At 43.9% G+C, this 21,251-nt stretch overlaps 1 protein-coding gene across 7 annotated transcripts in view; it reads right to left on the bottom strand.

Annotated features, from left to right (window-relative positions):
- The window catches only part of LOC110989175 (F-actin-monooxygenase MICAL3-like), a 56,490-nt gene that overhangs the window by 10,882 nt on the left and 24,357 nt on the right, over positions 1 to 21,251 (bottom strand). For 3 of the 7 annotated variants that reach the window (XM_022253372.2, XM_087134243.1, XM_087134242.1), the window contains exons 6-22: positions 20,979 to 21,080; positions 20,174 to 20,430; positions 18,112 to 18,369; positions 17,394 to 17,730; positions 16,353 to 16,500; positions 15,829 to 16,031; positions 15,118 to 15,296; positions 14,125 to 14,346; positions 13,407 to 13,605; positions 12,869 to 12,954; positions 12,365 to 12,503; positions 11,651 to 11,771; positions 11,092 to 11,189; positions 7,833 to 10,490; positions 6,743 to 6,924; positions 5,141 to 5,152; positions 2,789 to 2,833 (exon numbers count right to left, since the gene is read on the bottom strand). In XM_022253372.2, coding sequence (XP_022109064.2) covers positions 2,789 to 2,833; positions 5,141 to 5,152; positions 6,743 to 6,924; positions 7,833 to 10,490; positions 11,092 to 11,189; positions 11,651 to 11,771; positions 12,365 to 12,503; positions 12,869 to 12,954; positions 13,407 to 13,605; positions 14,125 to 14,346; positions 15,118 to 15,296; positions 15,829 to 16,031; positions 16,353 to 16,500; positions 17,394 to 17,730; positions 18,112 to 18,369; positions 20,174 to 20,430; positions 20,979 to 21,080 — 5,246 coding nt within the window. Of the gene's footprint in view, positions 1 to 2,611; positions 2,645 to 2,788; positions 2,834 to 5,140; positions 5,153 to 6,742; positions 6,925 to 7,832; positions 10,491 to 11,091; positions 11,190 to 11,650; positions 11,772 to 12,364; positions 12,504 to 12,868; positions 12,955 to 13,406; positions 13,606 to 14,124; positions 14,347 to 15,117; positions 15,297 to 15,828; positions 16,032 to 16,352; positions 16,501 to 17,393; positions 17,731 to 18,111; positions 18,370 to 20,173; positions 20,431 to 20,978; positions 21,081 to 21,251 lie in introns of all 7 variants that reach the window. The other 4 variants (XM_022253408.2, XM_087134244.1, XM_022253387.2 and 1 more) reach the window with 3 other exon arrangements.

Genomic DNA, 21,251 nt, shown 5'->3' with positions numbered 1-21,251 from the left:
GTTGGGGTGGAGTAAGGTAGAGTAGGGTAGGACACAGGGCTTTCAACAATGCCAAAAAATACTGTGGTTTTTCAAGGCTTTAAGTAGCTAAAAAAGCAAGACTTCTCTTGAAGTATTTTGAATGAAAGATACAAAAAGTGGTAAAAGTAGTAGAGGATAAAACCTCTAAACCTCCACATGTGCTGAATGTTTTGGACAATAATCCTGAAATCTGGAAAAATCCAGAGAATTCACACTCCTGTGTAATATGCCAAGTCAGAGTAGGATGGGCAAGGTGGAATGTAGTGAGGTTGGTTTGGGTCAGTTCTGGTAAGGAGCACCAAAACAAGAAACGGGTTGATGGCAAAGTGGTGAGAGGGTATCAAGGGGGAGGAGATGTGGGTCAAATGGAGGGGGGGGAGAGGTAAGGCGAATGAAGGAAGGGAAGGCAGGATTTTGATGGGTTGCTTTATTCTTTAATTTCATGGCAGTTCTTATTTATTGACATTTCAACTGCAACGCGATCTACGCTTCCAGTGTCAACTTTAAAGCATTTTAAGAAGTGGATATCACACTACACTTTGTCTGCATTCATTAACCCTAACCCTCCTCAATCCTTCACCTGTTGGAGGATTGAGGAGGGTTAGGGTTAAGAAATTGAATTCCAGTTCATGATAATATTTATATTTCTCTAATATTCAACTACGAGCTTTTACATTCCAACATGGCAGAGATGGGGCGTGGTTTAATATAAAACCACAAATGGACATTGTCATGTATAATTCATAAGCTTGTTATGCTGGAAGCGATATCTAAAACTAAAACTACTTTGAAATTTGGACTGATTTGTCTGGCCAATGGAGGAGTGGCTACAGAAAGTGGGCTAATTTGGATCTAAATCATGCATTATTCATAAGTCAGTTATGTTAGGACTAACACTACTTTCATACTTTGAATATGAATTGCAATTGGGAAACACATTGGAATGCTCTAAACTGGTATGGTAGGGACTTATCTCGTGCATTATCCATAAGCAGCCTGTAATCAAGTGAACTCATCTATAAATATTCAATACGAGGTGTGACTGGGGTTTGCTGAAGTTGTCAACGCTGTGTGTGTGTGTGCTGGGCAGGGCATCTGTGGTGTGTGCTGGCACTGTAACGTAAAAGTGCTGAGGCCCAAACCTGTGACACTGCGCAACGCAGAAAGCAGGAAAGTTGCACTTCAAACAGGAAAAAACCTGCCCTGAACTTGCGGTAGTGCTTGAAGCCTGGTTTCCATATCAATGTAAGAAACGCACAGAGCAATGCAGGTCAAGATGCAAAACTGCAACGCAGACATATGGAACATATCATATGGGAGTGTTGCCAATAACCCAGACGTATGCAAACCAGCCCCAGACGGATTGCCAGAATTGAGCCCGGTTCAACTTTGCCGACTGTCTGTGTCAAGTCGCTGAGTAGGTTTATACAAACACGCACGCTGGCATGGCGGGCCTACAACGATGTTCCTTCCGCTTAGCGCCACTATTTTTTGGTGGAATGAGGTGACACAGCATGTCTTCTGCGACTGTCCGCATCTTGACGTCTTGCGTGCTATCGGCATTCGTTACGACCACATGGAAATCGGGCTTACGAATGCACGGCAGCTTCTACTGCTGCGCCACTGTTTTAAGGAAATGATGCCTCCCAAGTCAGGACAAATCTTTTGCTTTGCACACTGCTTCATATTTCCACGAATGTACCAGAGGCTTTGTGTGTATAAATCAAGCGCTTGGCAGTGCCACAGATTTGGATCCTGATCATGACGGACACTAAACCTCATGCATAATTCACAAGAAGTAGGGCTTTGATGCCCACACTTTTTACGACGAAGCCAGCTGTGTAGCGGCACCACAGCATAACAATCACACAATGACGGCTCAAAATTAACCCACCAATGGGAAATACTGTTTGGCCTTGTCTTTAAGAACTGTACAATGCTTAAACCACGTTCTCCAAACAGAAAGAAAAAAACCCTCCCGTACACTGACGACAACAGTCTTAATCAGTCTTTTAAAAAGCATTCTGCTGGAGCTTTTGAGGCATGTGCGCAGCTAGTAATTCATTAGAAACTTCCAACAGGTTACTTTTTTGTTAAAAAACAAGATGTTTAAATCTGAATCTATGTTATCTTAATCTCGGTGTCTTGTTTTGACATCAAGGTTAACAAGAAACTGTAAGACTCTTTTTCCTTGTTAGAAGTGAGCATGGGACATTTGGATGAATGTTACATCAGATGTTCTTTTCATCTCTTTCCCCTTTTTGCCAGAGACATGTTGCAATTCCTGAATATAGCCACGACTATAATTCTAACGCAGGTGCATTTGTGACGTGGACTGAGTTAATGGCAAGATCATCAAATGAACTCAGTTACAAATGACCAACACTTCCTCTAAAAATAATGTGACTATATAAACTTAGAAACGGACATCAAGTCAAGATTATGTAAGCTGGTCAATTTCACATACAGAGGACCTGGGTAGTGGGTCAGTAGTAGATGGATGATGACTGAGTTAATTTTGAGCCTGGATGAACACACGACTATGATTAGGCAAGCACACACTCAATGCAACCAAAAATGAAGTATATACCTCGACCGCTTTGGGGGACTTCTTAGTTATCACCTGCAAACAAGCGGGGGAAGGATTAAACAAGTGTTAAGGGGTTAGCGCACATTATGCAAATTAGCTGGCAGTCGCTAACACTGGGCATACATATTTGTGGCGGGGCGGGCAGGGTGGGGTGGACAGCATATTAAGTGAATATACCTGGTCTACATGTACATGTACTTTGGGGGGCTTCTTTGAAAGTACCTGTAAGGGAAGTGGATAGATGGGGTTGGTTATTGGCAACAAAAGCATCCTCAGATGAACTGCCATTTCCATAGCAACCAAAGAGGCACGATGATACCAAAAAGGACACACTGACACTGCTCTAGAAGAGACTTTTCGCTTAACTCATTTCTCACAATAATTGTGGTGTTTACTGGTACCATGGCTATGATTTTTTGAAGGACAAAACAAACTTGGAAAAACTTGTCTGAATTTCAAGTTTACATTCCAGAATTTGCTTGATTGCAAGAAATAAAAAAACCACCTTAATTGCAATTTTCATTTTTCAAGATTCACAAAAGTGCATTTGAAACATTTTGTTGGTCTCAATCAGCGACCGAAGATCACCAAGAGCAGTAGTCTGGTCCCACTGATTTCATCTCATACCATAACACATGATAATTCAACAGCAACCAAACTGCAAAGGAAAAATACTTCTGTTATTCAAACGTCAGCTGAAACCAAGGAAAGCACAAATTCAGCATTGCTTCTGGGTAAAAAATAAAAAAAATAAAAACAACCTAGAAGCAAAACGTTAGGAAAAGCACAAGCAAAACTAAAACCCTGTTTGGTAGAAAACTGCCGCTATCCACACCGTATATGCAGGCTGAAATGCACTTCCTGCTGGAGACATCATTGACACTAATGATGTTGATTACATCCATGTATGTACACGTATTGTATGCATGTACTGTATACATGTATTGTACATGTATGTCAGGGGAGAGTGACTACAGGAAGGATGGGGAACTCAGGAATGGGATAAAGTTAGGATTGGAGAAAGAGGTTGTGCAGGCAAGATAGGTAAGGCTAAGGAAGGGGTGTGGTCAGGATAAGGGCGTGGTCAGGAAGGGGTGTGGTCAGGATAGGGTGTGGTCAGGGTAGGGTGTGGTTTGAAGAAGGGTGGAGTCTGGTAAAGTGGGGAGAGGCAAGCAGGGAGGTGTTTTTTAGTTTTGTACTAATGTGATATTCATTGGTCTGTCTACTGATCTTTGTGTTTTGTACTGACATTTTCCAAGAATGTGGTACTCATGGATGGCTGTTTATGTAGATGATATTTATGTGAAAGAGTCAGTGAATAAGACTGAGATGGATTACCACGGCAGTCCAAGCTATTGAAAACCTTTGTTATCTTTCTTCACACACACGCTGGAAACTTTTTTTTTTTTTCACCAGAAAACAATGAGAAAACAAAACACTAGGACTGTGCGGCTTTCATGCACATGCACGTACCTTAAACTGCAGAATACACACAACAGGGATTCCAACATGTTTGCACAGCAAAAGGGTTAAATAAAAACAAATGCTCGTTCAATAAAAATAGTTATTTTTTTCAATGCATGTAAAACATTACCATCATGTAAAAATATGGATAATTATTTTGTTTCAATATAATAAAAAATGCATAAAAATCACTTATTATTCACACAATGCACAAATAAATACATAACTTAAGTACATCACTTTTATGAAAATATAACTTTATACTTTGAAACATGACAGGTTAAAAACCAACCACAAGGAATATCTGTACAAAAAAGTTTTGAGCCCCCCAAAAAATAGATACAGAATATAAAATTATTAAAAAACTGTTTAGGTGCTCCTTCATTTGAACCATCAAGACAAAGTGCTTCCTTGAATTAAGGGTGCAAAACTGAATCCAGACAAAATCTTGACAATTCGACAATTTTTTTTCACACTCAAAGTGTTAACTGACAGCACAAGTGTTAATCACACAACAAACCTGTGATAAATGAAAAATTTGTTTGAATTTGACTCCATGCCATTTCACCACTCGTGGTTGTCCGAATAATAGAAGCAATCCTTCTAAAATCAAACCAACCTTCGTGGCCTGCCCTGGAGAACAAGGAAACTTCCCCTGATACAAACTTTCTCAAGAAATGAGTTTTCAAAACCACAATGTCAAGCAACTCCAAACAAAAGTTACACACCATTGATAATTTGGGGGGAAAATGCCAAGAACTTGTAAGTGTGCACGCACACCCAATTCTAATGAACACTGAAAGAATTTTTCGAAATTTTTCAAATTCTCAAACACTAATGCATGTCTTCAAACAATGCCAAAGTCAAACCAAAAAGATTAACAGAGAGCAAGGCAGCTTTTAAAACTGCAAATGATCTGTGCCAAATTGGAGAGATTTACACATTAATGAAATAAAATGCCCGTTCAATCCAGAGCAGACCGCGATTATTTGTAAAATACGCTACAAAGAGGAAGGAACTGAGGATGCACGAGTGAAATAGCAAAATTATCCCTGAGAAGTTTACCTGTCTGAGCCTCTGGACAAGGCAATTGTACAAAAATAAAAGTGGGGGAAAATAAAGCAATCGTCAAGGCAGTAGGAACAAATGCATGGCAAGACATATGACGATGAGATTCTACATGAGGTAAAGAAAATGACAGTTATAAATAACATTCACACACAAGCATGGTGAAACTTTTCTTCAAATAAATAGCTAACACTTTAAATAATTCTATTGCCTACTTCAACTCTTCAGCGGGCAGTGATGATTTATTGCACCAATGGACAATGCTAAGTTGTTTTTGAGAGGTTTCCCTTATCGTAATGCCGTGCAAAAAAGTGTGAAAGATGTGGGGATAAATTGTAGCAATGTATGCTGGAGAATATTTCCGCATTCTGTCTGTGATCCATCTTTGATTTAATGCAAAGGACTTCAACCATCAAAAGCTTTCCTGTACATTCTGAATATCAACCCCAAGGCATTCATCGGTGCAGCTTTACTGAGTCGACAGACGGTTCAGAAACTGGTGATGCCTGGGAAGAATCCAATATGCTAGTACTGCGTAAAGAGGGGAAAACTCTCCCAAGATGGCTCAAAAGTGCAGACAAAAACCCTCTCAAAAGTGCAGACAAAAACCCTCCAGGCAAACATCCCAAGACTCGCTCAGGGGCCACTTCCACGAGAGTTGCCCAGGAAAGAATGCTGCTGCTCTGCTGGAATGTGAATCCGAACAAGAGAGGGCGCTGTTGTGCAGAGAGAGAGAGAGAGTCGTACTAGCTCCACATTTTGGAAACAAAACTGATCAGTACGTGTACAGTAAAGCGTGCAGCTGTTGTCTACTAACTGTCTATGAACACTAGCACATGTACCTGCCAGTTTGTTTCCAACAATGGTGACACTCATATTGCAACTCTCTCTACGCACAGCTCTGGGATGAGGATATTCTGTGCTAAGGATCACGTACACTTGGCGGTTTAATGCAGTCCAGCTGCTTAACGTCCAGAAAAAAAACAAACACCACTGAGACAGCTCTTACTCTCTCTTCAACTGCACCATGACCGGAGTACATGAGCACACCGTCCGCGCAACTGGTTACCCATTTTGGCCACGCGCGACAGCTTTGTGCCAGACACCATTCTTTAGGGCACTGAGCAACCGCATGAATCTGGCCCCGAGGTCCAGTGAAGGCAAGCACAGTTAACCATTACAATCACCAATGCGATGTTACAGCAGACCATAGCAAGTGTACATACACCACTTTAGAGCAAAGGTTTTGGCAGAATTCCAAGATGTAACTTTTGAAAACCAGCTTCAGATAAGAAGCACAACTTTAAGTCCACGGATATTTTTACTTTCCTTTGGTTCCGGCCCTTACAGCAATTTTTCGTGACTACATATCAAACCAAACGGAAGTCTTAGAATACTACAAAACCAAGATATGCCCATAAAAGCTTTAAGTACATCAATCCCCTGGCCATTACAACAGTTTCGGCGTGGTGACGACAAAGGAAACAGCGTGAACTTGTGCGAGACACACAGAAAAAATTACACCTTGGATTCCTGCTTTGTGTCCACAGAGCCACCTCTACGTCTAAAACTGTTCCTCCACCACGAGCTCACACGTACCTTGAATCGCTTGCCCCACATTCTCTTGGGCGATTTGCCCTTGCCTTTGCCCTTGGCGTCGGGGCTGGCCTCCTCGCCCCGCTCCCTGGCCTCCTCCTTGGCCGCCTCCTCCGTCTCACTCGAGGAGCTGAAGTCCAGGTCGATGGACGCCGTCAGGCTGGGGTCTACCGTCAGCCGCCGGACTGGTTTCACAGGAGGAAGATTTGTTTGGAATTTAGACTCAGCACTTACAAATGTCAATTTACAGTGTGGCTGACTACGGGCATCATTCTGGACATTCAATCACTATAGATCCTGCTTCACAAATCCTATGGACATGTACATGAATATTCATGTACTATCACCATCTCACCTACAAAAGTGTTTTGAGCCTCTGTTTTTACTTTTTAAAAATTTTTAGAATTATCCAACACAGAACAATGAGGTTATTCCTGTATTTCATCTTTTTTATTATATTCATTCTGACTGATAGCAGGGTTTGCCCAGCTTTCAAGTCAAGCTGGTCACCACTGAAGAATGCAAATGGTGCTCCACAGTTCTCAAAGGACTGGTTAGCTTCACTTTCCGATTGCCTTATTTTCTTAACCCCTTAACGCCAGGATTCTTTTGACGATGACTGCTTGGCTGCGGTATGCCCAGTATGCAAAGCTCTGTCCAGCAGCAGGCCCCATTGAACCAGCAGCTGCATGGTGAATAGACTGTATGTGTGGTATGCACTAATCCTCACACATAGCTGTGGCTGTCGACGGTTCCCGGGGTGATGGGGTTAAAGTAAAACCATTTTAAAACTGAAGATCTTATTTACCTTTCCAGGGAGTAAACACTAGGGAAAATGAAATCCACACTGGAAGGAACCCTACAGCAAAAAAATTCCCAGAGCAACCACAAAACTTCCTTCTGACTGGATTTTGTTGCCTTGCATTTTTCCCTTGGTATAACTGAACATGTGGAAACAAACACCGGCACTTTTACTGCTCTTTGTATAATGGATTTTTTTTCACAGTCACGAACTTGGCATCAGACAAGAGTTCTGTTTGTATGAAAGTCCCTGTTCTATCAAACAAACACCAGGAATTTGAAGATGTCTTACTCATTCTGGGTAGCTGAGCCGTCGTTGGTTTGATCTGAGGTAAGTCTTCTCTTAGACCTGTCCTGGGACCAGCTGAAGCTCCTGGCGTATCCAGTTCACCCTCGGCAGACACAGAGGCCTCTGTCGAGTCAGCAACGCGGTATGCTGCAGAGCGATCCTCCAGTTCACTCAGGGAAGACATTGACTTGGACTTTTTGGACTTCTTCTTGCTCTTCTTCCCGGCCGCCTTGCGTTCCAACCTTGGCGAATTCGTCTTCCGCAGGGCATCTCGTCTGCGCATGTCCCCGCGGAGCTTGCTTAGCCGGGACTTCCTCTCCTCCGATCTGGACTCTGACTGGGGGATGCCGTCGGTGAACTGTGACGGTGTGTGGTCGCTGAGCGGTGACCTCTCACCCGGCGAGACGGAGAGGTACTCCGAGGTGGGCGGGTTGTCCGTTTCCGGGGTGAAAAACTGGTCGCTGCTGCTGCTGGTCTTGTTGGCCAGAGGGGTAGGACCAGCAGGAGTGCTGCTTGCTTCCCAAGGTGGTTGAACTGCGACAGCTATGGGACTGATAATATCAGGAGTGCTGGATCCTGAGCTGGACCATCCTTGGTTTTCCTTCCTTTTCGTCTTGTTTCGTAGCATCCTCTTGCCAACCTCTCTTTCCTCAGGGGTAATCCCATCAACATGGCCGTTATCCTTGGACGGTACTTTTGGCAACTGCCGTTTGGGTGATTTCTTTGGCGAGTCCCCTTCTTTCTTTTTGACCACCCTGTCACGGGCTGTGCCACCCGAGTAAGTCCTCTCCCTTTTTTGGGATAGCGTATCCATTTTTATCGATGTCGGCCGTATTGCAGTCGGGGGGACCACGTACCCACTCGGGGAATCTGGTCGTTCTGGTAGCATCTTCTTTTTGTTGCGGTAGACCACGCCGTTACTGGTGTTTGCATTCTGGTCTGTTAACTCGTCTATCTTTTCCTCCACCTTGGAGACGTTTGAAATAACATCCAGAGCTGGGATCTCTTTGAAAGAGTCTGAAAATGACCTGGACATGACCAGCCTAGGTCCACTATCCCTTTTATTGTACATGGGGCGATATTTGGGTTTATCCTTTGAAGCAGGTTGTGGACTCTTGGCATCTGTTCCGTTTTCCTGTAACTTACCAGATGGCACAACGTCTGGAGTAGATGTTAAATTGGGTTTTAAAGCATCTCCTACATGCATTGGTTGTGCAGTGTCCACGTCAAGTTCTTCATTCTTTGTAGAGGTGTTGGGCTCAGTTTCTAATTCCATGTCAACTCCAATGTCTGAGAGTTCAAGGTCCTTTACTGTCGGCAGCTGGGGCGTAATGTCATTTTGTTGGTAACCCGACGTGACAGAGAGATCCAGAGCAACACTGTCCACAGACACTTCCCTTTTGTGCGAGTCCACTTCTCCTGATTCCACTGTCATATCCAACCCAACGTTCTCGGCGTCTGTGATCACAGTATTGTGGGAGACCTCATCCGATTCCAAAGTGACGTCCAGGTTGCTCCCGTCAGCCAGGGGAGTCTGGGGAGTGCTGATTACGGCCGACTGTACTGTATAATCCAGGTCCACAATCTCCTCCTTCGCCACTGGCCCAGGCAAGTCAACAAAGTCGCCTGGACGTAAACTGTCCGTGCTTATCATGGAAACTGAAGAGAAGGAACCACTTGGAGTGGAGATTGTAAAACTTGAGTCTGACATCCTGGAAGCTGTTCGTGGCTGTGTGTCTCCCTCAGCAATGATGTCACCTTTCTCCTCTGTATTTCTGTACTGATGTCTACTTCTGTGAGTTCTATCCACAACGGGACTGGGTGTTGATGTTTCCTTCTGAGGTGCAGGGCTCTTTATAATTTCACCGTCGTCATCGAATGCAGCTTTGTTGGTCTCTCTTGAAGAATCCTCAGAAGGCTGCAGGACTCCCATCTCAAAGACTTCATCCGACGACAGGTACTCTTCGTCAAATTCCTCAGAGCTGACTTTGTCCTCCTCCTCGCCGCTCAGCAGCCAATCGTTTTTCTTTTCCTCCCCATTGTCGACATCAATATCCATCTCCTGCATCGATGCGACCTTCTCGTCGTCTGTCAGACCAACAAAGCCCTCATGGTCCAGTTGGGGGACAACTGGGATTTTGGCCTCCTCCTCGAAATCAGCATACTGCTGCGACAAGGCGTCAAGGTTCATCTTGAGCTTGCTGGGGCTCTTTTGCAGCAAGGGAGGCCTGGGGGATTCCGGTGTCGTAGCCCCTGCCTCGACCTGCTGTATGCCCCTGCCCTGATCCTCCTGGACTCGTCTCACTTCCTCTTCCTCTCTCCTCCTCTCTTCTTCCCGAAGTCTCTCCTCCTCTTCTGCTTTCCTTGCTGCCTCCTCTGCCTTGCGAGCTGCCTCCTCTGCCCGCTTCTGCTCGGCCAGGATCTCCTCAGGCGGGCGCCAGGGCTTCATGGCCGGGGCCTTCATGTCGTTCAGCCACTGCTGCTTGAGACTGACGACGGTGGAGATGTGGTTGTATCGCGGTTCTTCCTTCTGTGCTTCAGTGTCTTCGTTGTCATCTTCTTCCTCGTCATCGCTGTCATCTTCTTCGCTGTCTTCCTCATCACTGTCTTCTTCACTTTCTTCATCACTGTCATCTTCGTCATCAGATTCAAAATCAGAACCTAAGTGGTTTAAAACAGTAAATAAAGGAAACAGTAAGTTATGATGTGGCGATAGGACCAGGACTTTAAATAGCGAAATGTGGGCGAATTCTTATGGCCAAATTATAAAATACGACATATACCCTCATGGGAAATTTTTGATGCTAAGTGACGGCAAGTATATCAATTTAATCCACGATTGTTTGCATCACGCTTGAGCTAATGTGTTCATGCTCAAAATGACACAAACACTTGTGGATTGGTCGTGTGCGTCTAGTATGTTTGCCACCACCAGGCATGTTAGAAACCGGCCGTGTTACCGATCAAGAAATTTTCAAAAGCAGCATTTTTCTCATCAGCTGGCCGTGAAACTGTACCAAGTGTGTGTGTTCCGCTGTGCAAACGTCACAGTTTCCCGACGGATACCCACAAGATGAACGAAAACACTCGCAAGTATGATGGCCCAACAGTTTCAATGATTACGACTGCTGACAAGTTTAAATTTTGATGCAATCCTGACTCTGTTTCCAGTTTACTTTCTGCTGCAAGGTTAAATGTTTCAACAATGAATGCCGTGCAAATTCCTTCTAAAACATTTTTACAAGTACGGTTAGAGGCTTACCATACTCATATGTGTCATCTTCATCTTCGTCTTCATCTTCTAAGGTCTTGACAGACCCAGACCTTTCCTCCCGTAGCTCTGAATCACTCTCGGAGGATCTGAAAAATAAGAGGAAAAAAACCCACAATTTGGTTTATGGCCAGATGCCGTCAATCGAACTGAGTTGGCAAAACATGCTCTACAATGGCAAAATGTTAATAGATCTCATTTGTAGAAATTGCAGGCATGTTAACTTTGCCCACGGAGGGGGGGGTTACAATGGCAAGTGAACAGCCTCGCTTTCATGTAAATTTAAGTACTGACCCAACTAAAATTACAATTTTTTTATGTCACCATAACAACACAGTGTATTCTCCAATTGACAAATGCAGCACAATTTGCTTGTAAATGGACTAAATAAAGCTAGCATTTCACTGTGGTCTCAAATGATCTCACTGGCATATGCTTTAGACTTTAACATAACCCTCCTTCCACAAAAACATTACGAGGGGAAACAACTTGCAATGATAAAATCGTACCTGAGGGGACAAGGTTGAAGGTAACTGAAAAAAGCACTTACTCGTCTTCCTCATCCTCCTCCCCAGAAGTCTGCAAGGAAGTGCCCAGGTTGTACTTGGCTATTTCCTCCTCTGTCACTTCCACCGTGCCGGCCGCTATGGATGCCCGCATGTTTTCAAGCTCTGACAAAAAAAAACCGGTAGGAACAGGAAAATCTATCAGCTGAGACGGAATGACATCAATTCATATGAGTATGATTTCAAAGCACTGCTATGCAGGAAATATTGCCAGGCAAACCACTAAATAAGTAATTTGACATATTGCCTGATATTGCCTCTTCAACCAACAGACTGATTGCGGCCGTTAAGTCACATGACCTATGGGGGTATCAAACATCAACAAACATGGTGTAATCCCATAGCAGTGAGCGTCCTGAGTGTAATTTACCAAACCTAAAGCCGACGGTCGGTAAATTACTCACACTGCTGATGTGCCGGCACATCGGCTTCATTTTTGGTTAACAACACTAAAACCACATTTTGCTATGGGGGGATGCCATGCTTCTTGATGTTTGATACCCACTATAGGTCACACGACGTAGCGGGCGCAATCGGTCTGCAGGGGGCCATAGGTTGCCGAAGTGTGCGCCTGTCATAGTTAAAAACACACAGCAGAAGTTAAGTGCTACTCCATTCAGTGAGGGCGTCTCCTCGGGCTAGTTGAGACCATTCCCGCCTGTGTCACTACTGACAAAACAGACAGATGGATAACTCACCGATGCGCTCGGGGGTGGCTCGGTACCTCTTCTGGCTGGGTTCCAACAGCAGGTTGTTGTCTGTGAGTGAAGGGATGCTGGGGGGTACCTCACTGTCCTCGGGAATAGTGGTGATGACAGGTGTCTTGGGTGATGAAGGCTGCAACATTGGTTAATTGAATCCAGACAAACGTATGAATATAAGTCATTTTTTTTCTTGGTGATGTGGAAAAGTTGAGTAGATACAACACAATTAGATCCTGGATCTTTTTCAGGACTGAGCACTGACTGAACAGTTACGTTTTTGTGGCACTGCTTGCCTGTCCTTAAATTTTGAGAAGCAACTTATCCAGGGCAAAAACTACTGGCGTCTTTTGGCACAAATCTGAAGACGCACAGATTCATTTCAACATCGGTACAATGATACCAGAATGAAATCACCTATGCTAGTGCACCTTTCCAGTTTACCGCTCCAAAGCCAGTATCTTCTTTGATTAGGTTGAAATACCTCGAATGATGACATACCTCTTCGACCAGCTGTCGTTTTCGGTTGGGTGTTGGCTGGCCTTTACCCAGCGTAGCAAGGTAATGGATTCGGCAGAAGAACTTGCCTGATGGGAAAGGGGCAAATTCAACAGGGATAACCGCTTCAATACTCACACGAGGACTGTTGACAGAACTGACTTAGATAGGCATCCAGTTTTTTATCAGTGGGATTAAAAAACATCAGCAGACAGGTTTCTGTGATCTTATTCCAATTTGTAATTTTAGAGCTTCCCTTTTCTTTATTGGCAGGCTGAAACTGGGATCTGTTTTTTTCCTGATCTGGCTTTCGCTACTTTCTTTATCATTGTCCAATCAGTGTACTGTTACCAGTTGAGTACTGTTTACATGTAACACAATGTTTAAAGAGACGAAGTGGAGTAAAATGAATAAAAATAATCAGAATTTTTTATCTCGAAAATTCATCTCAAGACTGGGGGATGTAAGTGTAATTTTCGGCCCAAGAAATCTACAATTTATATCTTATTAGATTTGAATGCGACACAGTTGGAACACCCACCCTTGGATTTGCCGTCCGCATCCTTTGAGAACACGTAATTGCCCACATGCAGTGTCGTCTCGCAGTGTTGACAGCGGAAGCAGTCGCGATGGAAGAAGAGGCCCTCCACGCTCAGTCGCTCCATGACATACACACGCTTGTCGCAGAAGAAGCACACGTCGCTGTTCTGTGTCTTGCTCGGTTCAAAAGGCTTTGATTTCTGGAGAAATGGCAAGGCAGACAGCAAAGTTAACAGTCAACTGTCATGGTTCAACGGCAAAAATATATATAATTTCACAATCATTTTCAAACCAATTCTACCGAAAAAAGATTCAAGGAAGGTCGGCCATAATTGTTGACTTTTCCCACAGGCATGTGCCAAATGCATCTAGACTGACACATGTAAGAGTGTGAACTACAAATGACAAAAACAGTGAAATGAAGTCGGAATGAACGGAAAGTTCACAGATGTACTCCTAATGATAGTCTTTACTTGCAGGCAAGATCAGGCATGAGTCAGTCAAGACCTGGGGGGTGTGTTCTTGCAGTCCCCTCCCCTCACTTGGTATGCTCGAAATATCCCGCCTCTTTTAATGTCACAAGATTTGTCCATTTTGCTTGACTTCACCTTGTTTAACTTTAAGCGACCCATAATCAATTATACATAGGTTTATCTGTGCAAGTCAGCCGCCTGTACTTAACAACAACAAAAATTGAATTTTTAAAAGTCAAATCTTACTGGTCTGTTGACAGGCCTGTTATCATCAGTCACAGTCAGGCCGGCCAGAGTGCGGAACTGGGCCGTCAGTTGCTCTGCCAATCCACTGACGCGATTAGTACCGGCGGGGAGTTCGGAGGCATCGATGACCGGCTTGGCTTTCCTGGCGTTGGTTTGCTCCATGATTCGCTCCTTCATGCGGGCCTCTAGGTTGGCTGCTCGGACTTTCTTGAGGGCCTCCTCCTGCCGAGTGAACGAAATAATCAAGGCTGAGCACTGTAGGAGCAATGCTGGTCACATGTCTGCCAACTTTCGTGGTGCCTGAATAACCAAAAAGGCTCGACAACTCTTCTGGCCTTCAGGTTGACAGTTTTTGATACTTATCCATGTGAATATATTGCTTAATCTGCAGTCTTCATTCTCCTTTGTAAACCTAATTTAACAAGAAATATTTAGCTCTTGTCTTTTTGTTATAAATGCATATCCTTCTTGGTTTAGTATTTCATCAATATTTTCACTGTAAGGCATTTTAACCCTAACAGTCCTCAATCCTCCAACAGGTGAAGAATTGAGGAGTGTTAGGGTTAAGGTACTTTCACTTAAAGCGCCACAAAAATGCTTTTCAATATCAATTCAGGACCTGCAATGAGAATCTGAATGGGTGTGCATAAAACGAAAAGGAAAAAGAACATTTTCTCAGGTAGATATTGCCACTTTCACTACGTACATAGGGGATGAGATTGGACTTTATCATGTACAGAAAAACAAATCTTGAACAGAGCTGAACTGAAACCAATACAAGCATAATTAATTATAGGGTGAAATATTACATGTCTCTTGATACTGTCATACTGTCTATCAGCCTTTCACGTCAGATACGTATACTCAAAGAGCAAGTGCTATAAATATGATCAATGTCAATATCATTCAAAATGTGACGAGAAGGCTTTGGGGAGGTAGGAGATAGACAGGAAGACAGGCAGGGAATGCATTTGTGTCTAGTTCTCTCTTTACCGGAGATTCCTTGATCTTAGGTCTCTTGGCTGCGACGGGACTCAATGCTTCCACATTCTCCTTGTTGCCATGGTGGGACTTCTTGTGGCGCATCTTGGAGGAGATTCTGGAGAGGAAGGAGGACTTGGCAACCGGCGATTTGACGTGGGTGGGCACCTCCTCAATCTTGGCCAAGCTGGCTGTGGACGGCCAGGCAAATATAGGCATAAAGTAAATGGAGAAAGAGACTGGAAGAGGCGATTCTGAAGCATTTCCAAGTAACCAAGCCCCCAAAATTTGCAATCACGGCACAACAAGTTTTTTGCTGTTCTATCACCGACGCTGTTATAAGCGTTTTGTGAATTAAACTTGAACAAAATCTGGTACACTGTGTTAACTGATTACAATTTGAATTCCTCAGACTAAAGACACTGTTGCAATATCTTGTGATTCGGGGCAAAGTTTTGCATAGCAACCACCATCTCTGGAATAGACTGGTTCCTATGTGCCCTTCTTGTCCACTGAAAACAGTGTATTTGTGTAAAGCCCCTCTTAAGTAACTAGGCATAAGGTCGCCATGAATCACAAATATCACAACAGTGTTTTTAGTAGGAGAATTCAAAATTGTTATGTTCCAGTCATCTGAAAGAACTCAGTGTACCAGATTTTATTCAATTTGACTTGCAAAAGGCATATTCTAGCGTGGACTTGAACAAAGAAATCCCTTCTCACGTTTCAAAGGAGGAGGCAGCTCATCCTTAAAGAGGTCGTAGAATCGCGAGATGTAGACCACCATGGTCAGTTTGTCTGGAGCCTCCATTGCCGCAATCTCTTCGCCCGTCATTGTCGGACTGATTCCAAACTCTCGCTCAGCCAGATCAAATGCCAGCTGGTTGTTCCGCACGATGTCTTCCTCACGTAAGGAATTAAAATCTCTAATGCAGGTTAAAGGAATCAACCACACAAGGAATTTGCACATAAATCAGCCTGATTGTCAAAATGGCTATTGTTTCATATCTAGAATAAATATATTTTAGAAATATATCTGAACAAGGAAACAAGTAGTCTTCTTGCAGATGGTTACAGACGGTTACTTTACAACAGAGCAAAGAGAGTGCAAAAGAAATTTTAAAAAAGCAAGAACGCTTTCAAAATCCACCTTATTACATACATTCACTTGTAGAAAATATGGAGGTTACAAGAGAAACCATTCCTGGCAGCATTGCTAACTGTTAGGACCAACGACAGACACTCACATTAGGTGTGGCCTGTAGCGATGAATGATTGCACACAAGGCCAAGCCGTTACGCCAGGATGTTGTCATATTGTCTATGTGCACGTTCTTGTAGGTGTCCGTCACGCGTTGGCACCACATCAGTAGCTTACTACCGCGCACTATAGACCCTACAAGAAACAAGGAACCACAAATGACACTTTACAAAGGCCTCCTGAAACAGCTGTCAATATTTTTACGAGGTGGTAACCCAGATAAGCTAATGCTGGAATTCATGCTTTCACTACATGGCCAAGCCATTCCAAGATGTGATTTTTGTTACCGTGTGAAAACGGCAACACTAACCAAATTCTGAACAAATCTCCCGCAGCCCTTGTTTATGCATATCAGTTCTTGCACATTTTCCAGAAATCTCACAGTACACGGGGTACTCTGGTCAAAGTCAGCAACAGCAACGGACACTATCCAATCTATGCCAGGTACACCCCAGTCAAGCTCCACTTCTTGCTTGAGAGAGTCAATACATGCCACCAGTTTGCAATGGAATGTGCAAAAACAGTAGACTGGAGACCTGATAACACACGTAAATGTATGTGCAACAAACATCTAGATTATGGTGCAAGCAATTGCCAGAGTTCCCACAGCGATCTGAAAACCAAATTTAATGACTTTCTAGAACTAGAATGTTATTGTTTCCATGAAGTTTCATTTCATTTTGCAGAGAAAAGTTGTTTGGTGTTATAAATTGCGACAGCCACTTCTATAAACTGACAAGGATATAAGTCCATCAAATATAACCCTTGCACAATCTTGATTTCCATGACTTTTCCATGGCATGTTTTTCCACTGATAACAGGATTCCAAGGCACCCTATTTTCCCCAGATTTTCCTTGACTTTCCATGAAAACCTTTTTCCTAGGATTTTTTCAAGACCTTGGCAACCCTGAATTGCACACCTTGAATCAGAGAGACGGTCAACTGCTTCCAGCAGTCGTAAACGCTGACAGTCCCCACTCCTGCACCTGTCTGGGATTGAATGTGATGAAATCGGTCGTGCTCCTACCTGTTCGGTTCAGCATCTGCTTCTCCATCTTCACCACCTTCTCCCACTTCCTCTTCAGGTCCTCGTTGTCCGTGTCGTACAGGTGCAACACCTCGTGTGGGGCAGCCGCCTTCAGGTTGACGTGGGGGTAGCGCGTGGTGGGCGTCAGGCCGTACTGCTCGTAAACCTTGCTCAGGTTCTCGGGAGTGGTCTGAGGCAGGAGGCGGTAGATGCTCTCCCGCTCGGAGATGACCTCTGGCGGGGACATCTGGCTGGAGGACCAGTTTCGCACCATCCAGGCCGCGTCAAAGGCACCGAGGAAGCCCCGAGCGCAGCCTGAACCTGTTGGCCAGAAAGGCTAGAAAAGACACATTGCAATGTTAGTAGGATCCATATCAAAAATATGGATCCCACATATATTACTGATGGGGCAATAGTTGGGATACATCAAATCTGAGCTTCAAATATCAATGGGTATTTCACAGTCATGTGACCATGAAAGAGATTTTCTTTAAATTTTTTTTGGTCGTACTGCAACCTGATGGTGTGACTTGAAATGGATATATTTTTGTCAGACATCTTATATATCCTATAAATGAAATTGGTGCCCTATTACTGTGATGCATGGATAAAGAGCTACTCTTCAATAATTCTAGTTTTGAGACTGTGGGCAGCAAATCATAACTTCTTAAAAAGATTGATTTGACACTGATCAAAATCTAAAAGAGCAACTTCTAACCTCAAGCAAACTGTCACCGACAAGCGCCATCAGTAGTCTGTGACCCTTGCGCTCCATTACACGGGAGGCGTGCTCAGCCTGAAAGATGGAGGTGAAGTCGAACATGGCCACGTCAGGCTGACCATAGTGGTTGAGGGCGTAGTCCAGCCTGGGCAGCTGGTGGTTGGTGGAGAAGTCGGCCGCCTCCCGGGCATACGCCTGCAACTTCTCGTGGCTGTAGTTCTCGCGAGAGAGCAGTCGGGCGGTGTCGGCGTGATCCTTACGGGCAACAAGATATTGTTGGATGGGATTTCAAGCTAATTCATGGTGACAGACAACTAAGGTGGAAAGCTTGCGGTAGCACCATGCAAGGATACGATCTCTTTGTGAGTCTGTATGGTTCTGAAAAGAACCGTGAGGAGTTATACGATCTCTTTGTGAGTCTGTATGGTTCTGAAAAGAACTGTGAGGAGTTATACGATCTCTTTGTGAGTCTGTATGGTTCTGAAAAGAACTGTGAGGAGTTATACGATCTCTTTGTGAGTCTGTATGGTTCTGAAAAGAACTGTGAGGAGTTATACGATCTCTTTGTGAGTCTGTATGGTTCTGAAAAGAACTGTGAGGAGTTATACGATCTCTTTGTGAGTCTGTATGGTTCTGAAAAGAACTGTGAGGAGTTATACGATCTCTTTGTGAGTCTGTATGGTTCTGAAAAGAACTGTGAGGAGTTATACGATCTCTTTGTGAGTCTGTATGGTTCTGAAAAGAACTGTGAGGAGTTATACGATCTCTTTGTGAGTCTGTATGGTTCTGAAAAGAACTGTGAGGAGTTATACGATCTCTTTGTGAGTCTGTATGGTTCTGAAAAGAACTGTGAGGAGTTATACGATCTCTTTGTGAGTCTGTATGGTTCTGAAAAGAACTGCGAGGAGTTATACGATCTCTTTGTGAGTCTGTATGGTTCTGAAAAGAACTGTGAGGAGTTATACGATCTCTTTGTGAGTCTGTATGGTTCTGAAAAGAACTGTGAGGAGTTATACGATCTCTTTGTGAGTCTGTATGGTTCTGAAAAGAACCGTAACTCCCACAAAGTTATACGATCTCTTTGTGAGTCTGTATGGTTCTGAAAAGAACTGTGAGGAGTTATACGATCTCTTTGTGAGTCTGTATGGTTCTGAAAAGAACTGTGAGGAGTTATACGATCTCTTTGTGAGTCTGTATGGTTCTGAAAAGAACCGTAACTCCTCACGATTCTTTTCAGAACCATACAGACTCACAAAGAGATTCTTTTCAAAACCATACAGACTCACAAAGAGATTATTTCAGAACCATACAGACTCACAAAGAGATTGTATCCTTGCATGGTGCTACCGCAAGCTTTCCACCTAAGATATTATTGAATGAAGCTCGTGAGAAACTTGTGGCATTGCCTTACAGGACATTTTGAACTGCTTTCTACTACTACCCAAAATCGACAGAAATAAAAACAAACAAGGCTGAAGACAAGGACACACAACCCCATAAATAGAGCAAATCTTGGCAGCAGTTCCCTAGTGCTTGTTGATTTCTGCCATCACTTCAAAGCCACCACAACAGTTGTAAATGTAAACAGCATGCACTCTGTACTTGGAGTGAAACCAGAGCAAAATTCTTTTGTTTAAAGCGAAGTTCATTTCTGATTGCAGTAAAAAAAAATGACGAAAAAGAATCACTTTGTCTTTATGACAGTAACATGGATGCTGGTGTTGACTCAACGACAGACACTGCCCTGGTTTATTCCAGTTACAGCCTGCAGAGTCATGAGAAGAATATTTTAACTCGTTGAGTCATGACAGAAATGTCAAACCAGTGGAGCAGCGCTGGTAACATAAACTTTCTGGTCCCCGTTAATACCGTGTTGTAATCGAGTCCCTTCATAAGACAAGTTGTGAGCAATAGGCCAAGCAATGGCAAAGGAATGCATCTGGCACAGCTCAGTCAAATAACTGGTGACTTGGCTTACGACTGGATGACGTGTCATGGACCTGACAGCAACACCGCCCCTCTATCACATTTGGTGTCCGACACTTTGCCCTCTTCCTACCTGCAGGATGACGCCCTTCTCAATCAGGCTCTGCTTCTTGGCTGTCATGACAAAGTAGTGGGTGTCGTCCTTGTAATAGACGATGTTCTCCAGGTCGATGCGGGTGGCGGCCTTCAGGTCCTGGAAGAACTTCTGGTTGAAGATGAAGGCCACGCCGCTGATCTCCTCCACCCGTGCCTCCTCCGTGGTGTGGCGGTTGATGAAGTTGGCCGTGATGGCGATGGCCAGCTTGCCCCGGAACTCTTTACGCTTAAATCCTAAATTTATTAGACAGGATAGTTTAAGAAGATATTTTTCAACAAGAAAAAACTTCACAGAGGTTTGCCGGAGAGGGACCCCTCTCCAAACCAGAACAGCTTTTGCAACTGGTCAGCAACCCTGGTCTGGACAACACTGGTCCAACCAAGAGGAATGATGACCAAGACGTTAACAAGGAGAGGTCTGTCAGTGCATTATGGGAAAGAGTTGCCATCCCCATGCCCGACGATGCTTCTTTTCCACAAGTACCCAGCAGGTTTTCACAATGAAGCCAGACATGTTGTGTACGCAAATAACAGTGTCCTTACTCCCATATCCACAGACAGGTTATCCTACACTCAAGTTATTGTGACTAGAGGATAACACATGCATGATATCAGCCAAAAAAGTTGGAAAGTGTAATGCCAGAGACAAACACACAATGTTCAGCAGAATCGTGAATGGATCACACTGAGTTACTTGGGGATATAAATTATAATGAATAGGTTGCTATTGAAAGGGTATGAAGCCATGTCTCACACGCTGAAGATCTGAACAACTTCCTTACCTTGTAGCGTGTTCCGTTTCCCATCGGCTCCGATGATGACGTCGAACTCAAACTCAGAGAGAGGGTGGTCCATGGGGTTCAGCTTGGCCCGCCAACCCACACCTGAAGTGCAACAGGATCAGAAATGAGAATTAACGGTGTTACAAAGCACTTGCAAGGCACACAAAATCCCCCCAAGATGTCACTAAAGGGAAAAGACGTTTTTGACATTTTTGAATTATGTTTGAAAAGTGAAAGGTCCCAACTCGTAATCGACTCCTTCTGGAGGGAATT

Source organism: Acanthaster planci, linkage group LG03 (genome assembly GCF_054643075.1).
Source record: "Acanthaster planci isolate LZ-2023a linkage group LG03, COTS_SCS, whole genome shotgun sequence".
Taxonomy (NCBI): domain Eukaryota; kingdom Metazoa; phylum Echinodermata; class Asteroidea; order Valvatida; family Acanthasteridae; genus Acanthaster; species Acanthaster planci.
The sequence above is the reverse complement of the archived record's forward strand: the minus strand, read 5'-3'. Positions and strand labels throughout refer to the sequence as shown.